This window comes from Arthroderma uncinatum (assembly GCF_011692745.1).
Source record: "Arthroderma uncinatum strain CBS 119779 chromosome Unknown scaffold4, whole genome shotgun sequence".
Lineage (NCBI taxonomy): Eukaryota > Fungi > Ascomycota > Eurotiomycetes > Onygenales > Arthrodermataceae > Arthroderma > Arthroderma uncinatum.
The window spans coordinates 2,005,779-2,017,810 of record NW_022983866.1 but is presented as its reverse complement, the minus strand read 5'-3'; the positions used below and the strand labels follow the sequence as shown (position 1 = coordinate 2,017,810).

Genomic DNA, 12,032 nt, shown 5'->3' with positions numbered 1-12,032 from the left:
TGGCGGCCCGAGAGGGATAAAATTACTCCGTACAAGGGTTATGGAGACAGTTCGTGCATTTTAGTTACGTATCTCGATTTGGACATGCCGGGCCCAGCGTCCAATACAGGGTGTCTGACAACCTATCAGGATGCATCAGCAAAGCCAGAAGCAATGATTAACCACGCGCTATTAGGTAAATCACCGACATTATCACATACATAAGCCAGACAGATCATCACTGCCGTGTGCCGAGGAGGACTTTGACAGCAAGTCGTTTCTTACCCATCTGTGCTCGCTAGGTTCACGAGCCTGGGACCTTTGTCCTCATGAGGCATAGAGTAGCAAGATGAAGCAGTTGATGGCTTCCGACCTTTATAATAATAAGAGAGAGAACGGAGAAGAGAGTACGAAGAAAGTTATGCAGAGGAAAGAAAAGACGACGCAGGTCGAAGATCACACGTGACTAGACCGCCCAAACGGGCAAGCCACAACGAAGAAGAAGTCAAGGGGCAGCCACCGTGGATCTGAAGTGATTGAGAATGCAATATGGAGTAATTATATAGCGATCTGGTAGTAGTTATCCATTCGCTAGAGCCGAGAAATTTCTGCTGGGGACGCATGGCAAGATAGTGTACAAGCGAGATAAGAAAAAAAAAAGCAATATAAAAAGCAATATAAACTGGGTCAGAGGACTGGGACAAGCTCTGGGGCAAAAACACTTCATAAAAGGGACATGATTCCAACGAAAAAAGTCTGTCTGTTTCTCAAACTATGAGTAGGTGGTAAGGGAGGGAAGGACATGGGAAAGGCTGAAAAAGCGATATGGTTCTGCAGCCTTGCGGCTAGGCCAGGGCAACACCCAGACTTTTCGGAGTAAAACCCCTGCAGCTGCAACATGTAGGGCTAGGTCGGAAGGATGATAGCTGCGCCCGACTGGGACGGTTCGCTTCCCCCCGCCAATTAACCATCATCCTCTCGACGGCTCAGCCGGGCGAGGAAGAGGGAAAAGGTGACTTCTGTGGGGGTGGGACAGAGTAGATGAAACAACGAGATACAAATTATCAGAATAAGAGTAAAGAAAAAAGCAATAAACTCCCCAAAAGGCATCTGAAAGGCAGCATGAAAGCCAGCATGAAAGCTGGGAAAGACGAACTCCAAGTGCGCCTTTGCCAAACCTTCTCCGAGTAGTCATACATAAAATAGAAACAAAGGAAAGTAGAGTACAGAAGGGGAACATCCAGGTCGAACAAGATAGGATCCTGGCCTGCAGGAAACTGCTGCTCAACGGTGGACCCACAGTGCAGACTTTATGTTATCCATGAGACAACGAGATAGACGTTCATCTTACCATGCCAAGGTAGAAACTGGCGTAGTAAAACCAGGTCATGATATAAATAAAGCACCATATGGGGTGGGCACCGCTTGTGTCACCAGGTATGGTTCGTAATAAGATGTTGAATGCTGAGTAAAGGGAAGAATGAAACTGAGGCTGGGTTCCAATTGTAAAGGTAAAGGGACGGTTGAGGATGGTAGGTTCGCCCCGTTTTTTGTGAAAGTAGTGGATGCAGGGCTGGCGTTTATTTCCACTTCACTCCGTCGAACCCGGAACGTTTCTTGTCGTCACAACCCGAGGGATTCGAGTTGTGTATGAATGGTTTGGATGGTTTCTTGTGGCCCGGATTTTGACCTGGTGAATCGAAGAAAGTAAGGTTAGCTGATGGCATGATGTAAGGAGCCGACAATGGCAACAGCTTCCAGTAGAGAATAGGAGAACGAGAGATGCATACCTTGACCGTTGGGTGATGAGTATCCGCTGCTGGTAGAGCTACCAGTCGAGCCAACAGAGACTTGAGATTTGTGAGGCATGATGAGAGATGTGAACCGTAGGTTGTATGTGGTGAAGATTGGTAATTTGTTCAGGAGATGGAGTACCGCTTGTTGTTAAGACGGTGGTTTATAGCGGTGGAGAGGTAGAGAGAATCGTCAAAGATAGAGACGGAAGACGGCTTGTATATAAAGCTTTGGGTGGGTGTGGGTGTGACAGTTGTGTGTGTGCGTGTGAGTGTTGAGAGAAGATGGTTGATCGGAAGGAAGATTCTCCAGGTATTTATAATCTGGAGGAGGAGGCTTTGAGAAGAAATCGAAGGTCACAGAGCACTCAGGGATTCTAGGAATCTACAAGAGGGCTGGGGAAAGAGAGAGAAGGAGGATGAGAGCTGTCGGGTAAAAGCCAACCAGGTGTCTACCCAGTATGTTCTTTTTGCCTCGAACGGCTCTAAAGATAGAAAAGAATGCCGCGGGGTTGAAGCTAGGCAGCCAGACGGACGAGGAGCGAGGAGAGGGTGAATTCTGCAGGCACCAGAGAGGACACAAAAAGAGGCACGCGATTAACAGTCTTCGCAGGGTATAGGATAGCCGTCTACTATGTGCGTCATGGTAGATGGCCAGGCAATGGATGATGAAATTGGCGCCAGACAATTAGGCAGAACTGTAGGCAAGAAGAGCGGATGAGAAGCTCATTCGACGAAGAGGCTTCAAGTCCCGTGGCTGGCAAGGCAGAAGGGGAAGTCGAGGTGTCGTCAGTCTCTGGACTGCATTCAGACGTTGGATGAGAAGGTGTGAGAAAGTGAGGGATCAGGTCCTGGGGGAAAAGAAGGTGACGGTACTCCGGAGGTACGGTCCACGGACAGCCCCAAATGACAGGGGCCACGAACTTCCAAAAACAAATTGTCCTTGGAGCACGGTGGTGATAGGCCGAGCTAGTCAGTGAGACAGCATCAATTGAACGTGGTTCGTCTTTCTGACCCCTAGGATCAAAGCTGTTTCGCAGCTGTCCAATTGACCTCCGGCTTGTCTGGCGTCCGGGGGAAAAACAGACCAGCTCAAGCCACCGTAAGGGGAATAGTTAGCCCCCAGCCGAAGATCCACGCAGGGAACGGAAGGGGGAAGGAAAAAAGGTAGTTTTTCTTTGGGGTGACTCAGGAGACTGGGTAAGGCGATCATCGTCCGGCACCTCAGCAGGCAGCAGCATGCAGCATCTCTCCCCTTGCCAGCAAATGGGAGCAGGCTGCGGCGAACGAGGACGCGCTCGTTGGGTGGTGAAGAAAGTTGATGCCGGCAGACTTCCTCTTCGGGGTTTGTACGCGCTAACTTCAAGATGGCTGGAAGGCGGCGTCGCCAGGCAGAAACACGGCCCGAGCCCTGGTTTTCTGCCCAAAGAGGCTTAGCTTTGTTATTGCTGAGTCAGCGGGTGAGGCGGCAGTTGCGCTAGCCGGTTTGGGCATGTTTCACGTGATTAAGCAGGGCGACCAACAGTAGGGTTCACGTGATGTCCCTTCTCCCTTTGCCTTGCTCCTTACCCTTTGCCCCCTGTATCAGCATCAGGGAAATCAGACTTGGGCTCCGGGCTGGACCATCGCTGCCCAAGTGTCTACCGCAGCCACGACACGGATTGGACTCGAGAGGCTCAGCGTCGATGCATGCCCGATAGCCACACCCGCGACGCTCCTAAGCCTGGCCGTGTCGGTGTGCTATTTTTCGTCGTGGCTAACCAGAGTCGACGTCATACCCCCTGAGACTGAACTGCGACACCTCACACCACGCCCGTACAGCGAAATGGAGGACGAGAGGCGATGGGAGTACGGAGTGGCGGTCTACGGAGTACCAGATTATTCATAGCAGCAAATTACTAATACACCTATTGATGGTATAAGCTGGGTTCCGGAATTACCAGTCTCCATCTCTCAAACAGCTGAAACCATGACGTGGTGGCATTATGTGGATTGCACCTGTTACCATCTCACACGGCAGTTGAGCGAGTCCATGGGTCGACGGAGAACAGCCCCTGGATGATAGACACACGCACAAACTGCGGTGAGGCAGAGCCGAATGGGACCTAGATTCAAACTGCAAGAACCAGGGCATGAGATCACTTTTTCGAGTCCTCACCGTACCATGCGTTGTACCCGTGTCTGCACCCAACATTTCCCATAGAGTAACGTTGGGGAGGTACGGTAGTCGGCTTAGACTCCCGCTGATGCCAGAGTACAGAGTATCGTCATGGGCATTCTGCATATCGGAAGCCAACACGGGCCGGGAGCAAGGATATGGTGCCGTCTACGGATGAGTGCGGGATAGTGAGTCTGGACTGGGTGCTGGATGGATAATGTTGGTGTAGCTCTTCACGTACCAGGACCGGACCAGCTTATGCTGGCAACTCTAAGATGGTACATGGGACAATCAACTAGGTTTCTCCATATACCTTTCTTAGAACGGTGCTGAATTTATACCTAGCCGGTTGATGCGGTTTGGTATCTAGATACTAGTTATCTACCTATTCGTATGTCCTCCTGTTGGAACTCTAGTTTCAAAGCTTGTGTTGATAACCTTAAGAGGCGACTCAATGCAGGTACGGTTGTCTTGGTAGGAAGACACAACGGAATGTGTATCATGTCTTATAGGTAACTACGGTGGGCGCTTTTTAGGAGGGCAAGCTGTGTATGAATTATATTGACTCGCCAAAATTTAACCTTTTATACACGTCTGGTTGGACCACAATTCCATCTCAACCAGGCCTCAACGACCACCTTTAATCGCTAGATAGAAGCCGGAAATGCCATCATAGAATCATACCGATGCCAGATTCTGGCGGTAGGACCCGTGATGGCCTATTTAAGGCCACAGTTTTCCCATTTTCCTTATTCCAACTTCCATCCTGCTTCTATCTTGCACGAATATACCACTACTTTAAGAAAACCTGCAATATTCAACACAATGTTGCCCAAGGAGATTTCCTGGTCGTTAGACCTTGCCATCGTGCCTACCTGGACTCTCGTTGCTGAGATATTGATGTCCTCCATACTAATAAAGCTACTACTCGGCATTGGTCCAAGTTTCGAAGTGATATTTGACCGCCTCCAAATATACTGTGTATCCGACATGATCCGAAAGCATATGGAGCTTTTCCAGTCAAATGATTATCTCCACATGCAAACGCAGTGGATTGAGGCGCAAGAGCGTCTAAATGAAGATTGGATTTACTTGAAACAACGGGATATCTTCCTTAAAGAAATGTATATTCAATATGCTACCAAGTATGAACTCGAAAAACTTGACGAGGGACTCGATCGCTTTGGTCCCAAGGACTGGTCGCATAAGCTAGCGGACTCGAAGACTAGGCTATGGCTTAATCGAAAGGCTGTTCTTAACTTGCACGAGAGGATGCCTGTAGGTCCAAAGACAAGAGGCTGGTTAGTGGATTCAAAACGGAAACGCAGAAAGATTGCAAAGATGGGCGAGCCCTGGTTACTGGCGCAAAGTCAGCATGCAGAGCCATGCAAGGCGAGGGGAGGGTGTTGTTCGAGAGACTGCGGATGCTGCACAAAGCCTCGAGAAGTATCTCCCGGCGGAGAAGTGCATTATTCCCATTGCACATCGCTCTGCCTCTGCTGCATTCACTATAGGGGGTTTGTGAGACTGGATAAAACACATGGCGCCGATATCCAGGGATTCGTTAAGATTGTTAACGGAGGGGGTTTGACCACCGAGACGCCATCATTGTCTAATGCAGGCGATAAATACGATGAATGGCTCGTGAAGTACAAGCAGTGGTGTGAGAGGCAGGGGATAGATCTAGTTAGAGCGAAATCAAGTGAGGAACGGAGTTTCCAGACAGGTGTTTATGTCTTTGTCCTTATTTCATGTCTCTTAATTGCCATTAGCCGCATTCCCTGGTGCTAGTATGGGAATCTAGCATGATATAAATCAAGAGCTCGTCAATTCTTCTTTCGTTTCCGCCTCTGGCTTAAATATATAATCCAACGTACCGTCCTAATAGGATGAATCATAATATATATTGATGACTTGAAAGTATCAATATACCTTGGCCGTTTCAAGCTTTGAAAAAGGGACCGTCCTCTAGCTGCCAAGGATGTTTTGCCAAAGGATAACATTACATGCAAAGAGTTGGCGAGGTTTAGATTTGAGAGTATTTCAGTTACTCCCTCGAATCAAGCTCTATACAATATCCTATCGCCTCCTTACAGTATGTATTCCTCCAGTAACTAACGGCATAGTCAGCGGTATACACCAACGGCAACAAGCGTATAGATTATTCAATGGAGTAACTAGGCTTGGTACGTAGCGATAAATAAACTGCCGTGATCTCATTTTTCAAACACAGGGAAAGAAACGGAGCGTGGCTGCACGATGCCTGTAGATTACGTAGCGTGGGCTTCTTAGATTAGATATCTAATAACAAAACTGCCCTGCTAGTAAGAGTGGCCGAACACATTCAGGAACAAGTTTCAAAAGAAAGCGGGCCCGGGAGTAGCTCTATTAAAGCCTTTGTAAGATATGCCTTCCCACCAAGAAGACGTGTATTAGTGGCTGACAACTGGATACCCGGACTGAGTCGATGTGAACAATCTAACTGCTTTAGAGATGTAGGAATGCATAATCTTGGTATCGCGGGACACTTAAGCCCATCGCAAGCTGAAAATCTCCGCGCCAGCTCTTGACAAAGCAACTTCAACGCTGGAATCATCATTTTTAATAGTCTTTGGAATCGTCTCTCCCTTTCTCTCGAGGATGATCTTCCCGGACTCGGGTTCAGGTAGTTTGTAAAACTGTCTACCGAACCGGCTAAGGAACCCTTCCAGCCGCTCCTGGGTGACGGCGGACTCCTGTATAATGCTACGTTCGGTAGCATCCTCTAGAGCGAGGAGAATATATTGTGTTGCGTAGGGCTGGGTAAAGACACCAGCTGCTGGCTTCGCTTGATCCTTGGCTGATTTTGGGTGTGGAGCGCTATCAGTTCCACTACAGAAGCTCGTTAGCCTTTGACGTTCGAGTAAGGATGTAGGATGTAGATGCCTTACAGGAAGAATTTAGAGTCTCCGCTGCATATAGCCCTTATTAGGGCATCTCGGTCTGCCGGTGTCTTGGCAATAGGTTTGCAGAAGGCCAATGGATCAACTGTATCATCGACCGTGAGATAGAGATGATGGGCAGTAATGGTGGCTGGACTCCAATGTTAGTGACTGTCTTTTTAATAAAATTCATCAGCAATAAAAGGGGCATACCTGCAACTGTCGGTCCACATGAGCGTACGGTCTCCACGGCAGCGGAAGTGGTGCAATGCTCAAGCACGATCCTTAAACTCGGGAATCGTTCATGTAGCTGCTTTAAAGTCGGCAAGAATGCTTCTTCCGCATTCATTACATCGACATCTGGAACTTCACCGTGCAAGTTAAGCACGAGATCATGTTCTTCCATTGCCTTAAATACAGGGTAGAAGTCATCCAGACTGGTAACGCCAGACGCCGAATTGGTAGTCACTCCTGAATCATTCGTTAGAAGCGTGTTACACAACCGTGGGGACATAAGGAGACAACCATCAATTTACCTTGAGGGTAAACCTTGACACCAGTGATGCCAGCGGCAGCAGCTTCCTTGATGACATCCGGGGTGATGGAGTCATGGAGGTACAGAGACATGAGGAAATGGACATCCGGCTCGATCTCCTGAAGCTTGGATCTGTACTCTAGTGCCTGGTTGACCGTTGTAATGGGTGGCTGAAGGTTTGGCTGCAATTGGACGAGTCAGAAACTTGAATTACCAGAGAGTAACGAGAACAGGGACTACGGTAAAAAAGAATCGTCTGCGCATACCATCACAAACACAGTATCAACCCCTCCCTGTCGTATAGAGGGTGTAACTAGCTGCATCATGGCATCCTGACGGAGGTGGACATGCATGTCGGCCGCAGCCGGCAGCTCCAGGCAAGGCAGTGTCTTTAACCGCATCTTCAATGGCGTGTTCTCCTCGTGTCCGGGCGTGTCTCTGCAGACCTGTCAAAGAATGCTTCTCTTCCCTGCTATCAAGCAGTCCGAAGGTGGGATGTTTCTTAGAGATTTGTCGGAACGGAAAAGCTTTTGTAACTAGTAGGCACGTGACCTCCTCCTCCACCACTATACCACCGCTATGGCTAGATATCTAAGATGGATAGTATGATATACTGTATATATGTAGATTTGTAGATACTGTATACATAGCTAGAGATAGACTTAACTCTGCTGTAGAGTTTGGTCAAAACTGGCTGTAACCCACGAACGATGGAGGAACATACTCCATATGGTTAGCAGAGCAGGCCTTGTCCAAGGCATCAGGCCGATTAGTTATAAACTCGGAGCCCACTTCTGTTTACTTAACCCCCCGCCGCCAGACTTCCGAGACTCCCTTCCATCCTTCTTCCTCCTATCCAAACATGCGCCTTGCACCTATCCTGACCATCCTGACTGCTGCTATCACCATGTCTTCCGCAAAAACCACCACCACCCCAGAGGGCCTCGTCATCGAGGTCACCAAGGCCGTCGAGAACTGCGACCGCCGCACCGTCAAGGGCGACAGCGTCAAGATGCACTACCGTGGCACCCTGAAGGACACTGGCAAGAAATTCGATGCCAGCTACGACCGTGGTCAGCCATTGGCCTTCACCGTCGGTGCCGGTCAGGTCATCAAGGGGTGAGTTCTCCTCCCACCAGCTATATAGCAAGACCCCGCATACTGATCTGTTACGTGTCTAGATGGGACCAAGGACTCCTTGATATGTGCGTTGGCGAGAAGAGGACGCTCACCATCCCACCAGCTCTCGCCTACGGTGACCGCGGAGTTGGCCCTATCCCCGGAGGCGCCACCCTCGTCTTCGAGACCGAGTTGGTCGAGATCTCCAAGAGCGAGCTTTAGATTGTTCCGGTATACCGCGAATAGACAAAAACCTAGCTTGTCGGCGTTTGTCCCTTGCCGGACTGATGAATCTATGGTGACGAGAGCAAGTGAGGGTCTTATGTTTAGATGTATCGGTTGTGCCCCGCCATGGGTTTTGGGGGCATGACTTTGAGTTTATATATGTATATCTATATCTATATGCAATATGAAGATCTAAACTACCGGAACGAATCATTTGACGGCCCTATCCTGTGCCAAAGCCAAAATGATTAGAGTCTGGGCTGCAGCCGTAGTTAGATATAACACAGGTGTAATGTCCGGGTTCCAACCTCCACCATTGCGTGGCTTCTTAACTGCTTTCTACTGACTAGTGATATAAAATGAGATATATTGATAGTCTAGTTTCTGGGTATCATAACTCCATAATCTCACAGCGCCATAAATGTACCATCTATATACACACAAAGTGGGGGTGGAATAAACCAACTGACGAGAAAAAGGGCTAATCCATCTCTTCTAGTTCTCCGCCCTCTTTATCAACAGCAGCATGTTCAGCAACCAAAATTCCAACCATACACTCGGCCAGCATCCCATCCCAGTTTACCCAAGGGTGGATCTCAGCAAATAGCTTCTCTGAATCTTTCCCGGCACCGCGCAGGAGTTCTCCCTTTCCACCAGGGTGAAACGGTACGAATGGGGTGATGTTATACACCTTTCCTTGATACGATGTCCATGCATCACGGCCTTTTCGTCCGTTATATTGCTTCAACACCGACGGAGTGACTCTGATTAAGGTAGGTGGCAGATCGGCACCGCGAAGATTGTTTCTCGGGTCGGATGTTAGAGCTGCCCAGTCAAGCGGAGAATGGCCTGGTTCTAACATGACCGGACGAGATGATCGTTGTGGTTTGCCGGGGAGAGGAAGAACGGGTAAGGTGCTGGATGTAGGTCGTGAACCAGGCGGGACACGAAGGGAGGCCGCGGCGGATGGTGGGGGCCGGAGAGGAGCCCTGGCAGACGTTCGAGAGAAAGGTGGTGGCGGAGGTGGAGGAAGCATCAATGATGCACTTGTCGGCGTAGAGAGACGTTGCTCTTGTGCCTGTGCCTTGACAGCTTGCGCGGGAGGATCAAGTGTCATCCTTGGAGGGGGAACTCGAATATCTGGAGGGGTTACGGCTTGTGTTCTAGCATCTGGACCTATTGCTGGCCCAGAGGACGGCGTGACGGCCTCCTTTTCACCTTCTATCGTAACTGAAGGCTCCTCGAGGGTTATAGGTGGGATGCTAGATGCCGGTATGGTCGGCTTTGCCTTTGGTGTCGTTTCAGCATCCAGGTTCCGCCCGCTAGATGTCACATCGGGTAAGCTGATATCATTATGATCGAGCTTCGTACCGGCCCGGTCATCTTTCTGCAGAACACTGATAGAAGCTGCACTTGAATTCCCTTCATCTGGAGAGATACGTCGCCCTGCAAAATAACTCCAGGGCGAAAGGAGAAAAGACCATGATGTTGGAGGATGCTTATAGAGAATATAAGTTATAGAGGCTATCAGAGCCCCTATTCCCACCCATCCCATGCCAAAGGTGCACTGCCCAGAGTATTTTTGTTGGAGGAAGTGATGGACTGAGGCTCAAGAATGCTGGCTTTGGATTTGCAATCTGATAATAGATGTCACGTGTCACGTGCTATTTTTATAGGAGCTAGAAACTATAGATGAAGATACACGTAGTTTACGAAAAATCATTCTATCATTATTCTTATGTTCTTGACAGGCTGTCTATAAGCGCACTGAGAGGTAATATTACTTCTCAGAATATGTTCTCTATTAACCAACCACTCCAAACTCACGTGAACAGACGGCCTTCAACGATTTCCAGAACAGCTCTATACATCGCATCCGCTGCTGGTGCCGTGCCCGCCTCCAGGATATAATTACCCGTATTTGTAAAGCCGGTGATGATTTCCCCAGCAGGACCACGCTTCGGGACAAGAAAAACCAGCGCGTAGTTTGACCGATTTGAACCTTCATGGCCCAACGTTGGTCCATGAGCCCAGGGAGTTTGGGTTCCGTTGGAGTAAATCCAACCACCGTGGGTGTATTGGTCGCCGTCGGACGATGGGTATGGTGTATGCAACATCTTAAACGTTTCCTTGCTTATTCCAAGTTTTGTACGTCGGCCGTTGAATCCATCGATATGCATCCTAGGGAAGTTCATGTACGACTTGATATCACAGTGGACAGCACCTGCAGGCCCAACGGCGGGTGGGTTGTCTCGTCTGACCAGCGGACCTCCCACAGGTTCGGGGCTGGATGAAGAATTGTAAAAATAATGGCCCCAGGGGTTGTCGATGGACGTTTCCGATGATTCAGTAGGCGTGCCAAACCCGCATCTCATTCCGAGAGGGTTGAAAAGCTCAGAGGTGATTATCTCCTCCCAAGAAGATGCTCCACCTCCCATGAAATTTTCGATGATCCTGCCTAGTATCACGTAGTTGGTATTATCATAGACATATTGGCCTCTGACGGCCTCTGGCTCCTTGCTGAGGGTATGCTTTATCATCGACTTTCGGCCCTCAACGGGGGCGAGGTCATAAAGACCAAGGTAAAAATCCAGATCTTTTGAGTAATCGTCGAAAATACCCGATCTATGGGCGCCGAGCATGGCGACAGTGGTTTGTCGATGGCCATCAGCCATGATGTCGGCAAAATCAGGCAACACCTCCGGAAGAGTGCTGTTCCAACAAATCAAGCCTCTATCGACCATCATTCCAATCAGGGTACCAGTCATTGCCTTCGTATTCGATCCCAGGTGGAAGTTATCTGTACGTTTGATCGGATTTGGATCCGTGATTCTCCGTCGACCAACGACTTCATACTGCAAATGGCCATTCTTAACCAACCCAACAGCGAATCCGGGTAGTTTGAATTCGGCCCTAATCTTTTCCACGATTCGAGAGTTATGACCGCCGCAGAGGACAGGGACGGGGTTCAGCAGTAATAGCGCTGTTGCAGCGTACCATATTTGAACCATCTTGCGTGCAATAAATTTTGGCTCGGGGAAGGCTAGTGTTTGTATATAATGATGAGGGTATTGACAGATGGATTGAGGAAGGATAATAGCAATCGTAGAGGGAGAAGGACTCCTTTTATGCTCTCAGATTGCATTGTCCACCATAGATTTCATATGCGTATTCAGATTGACATGACGACGTGATCCAACCCAGAAAGGTAACCGGTCCCTTCGATATCAATAACCTGGTCCGTTTTTCGGGAGGCCTTCAGCTATCCAGCCCTATCGGCAGGGAGGATCTCCACGTAATCC

At 49.1% G+C, this 12,032-nt stretch overlaps 3 protein-coding genes across 3 annotated transcripts; 1 reads left to right on the top strand and 2 right to left on the bottom strand.

Annotated features, from left to right (window-relative positions):
* Positions 1–6,458: 6,458 nt before the first annotated feature.
* On the bottom strand, positions 6,459–7,787 carry GIQ15_05962 (dihydroorotase; the record flags this gene model as incomplete). Its single annotated transcript, XM_033553379.1, has 5 exons — positions 6,459–6,801; positions 6,861–7,002; positions 7,065–7,322; positions 7,388–7,568; positions 7,653–7,787. The coding sequence occupies 5 exons, from the start codon at positions 7,785–7,787 to the stop codon at positions 6,459–6,461; spliced, it is 1,059 nt and encodes a 352-aa protein (XP_033404523.1).
* A 461-nt stretch (positions 7,788–8,248) lies between these two features.
* GIQ15_05961 (FKBP-type peptidyl-prolyl isomerase) lies at positions 8,249–8,727 on the top strand (the record flags this gene model as incomplete). The annotated part of the gene is made up of 2 exons (XM_033553378.1): positions 8,249–8,505; positions 8,568–8,727. 2 exons carry the CDS (start codon positions 8,249–8,251, stop codon positions 8,725–8,727), a joined length of 417 nt encoding a protein of 138 aa, XP_033404522.1.
* Positions 8,728–9,211: 484 nt separating this feature from the next.
* On the bottom strand, positions 9,212–11,741 carry GIQ15_05960 (beta-lactamase; the record flags this gene model as incomplete). The annotated part of the gene is made up of 2 exons (XM_033553377.1): positions 9,212–10,127; positions 10,558–11,741. 2 exons carry the CDS (start codon positions 11,739–11,741, stop codon positions 9,212–9,214), a joined length of 2,100 nt encoding a protein of 699 aa, XP_033404521.1.
* Between the last annotated feature and the right edge of the window lie 291 nt (positions 11,742–12,032).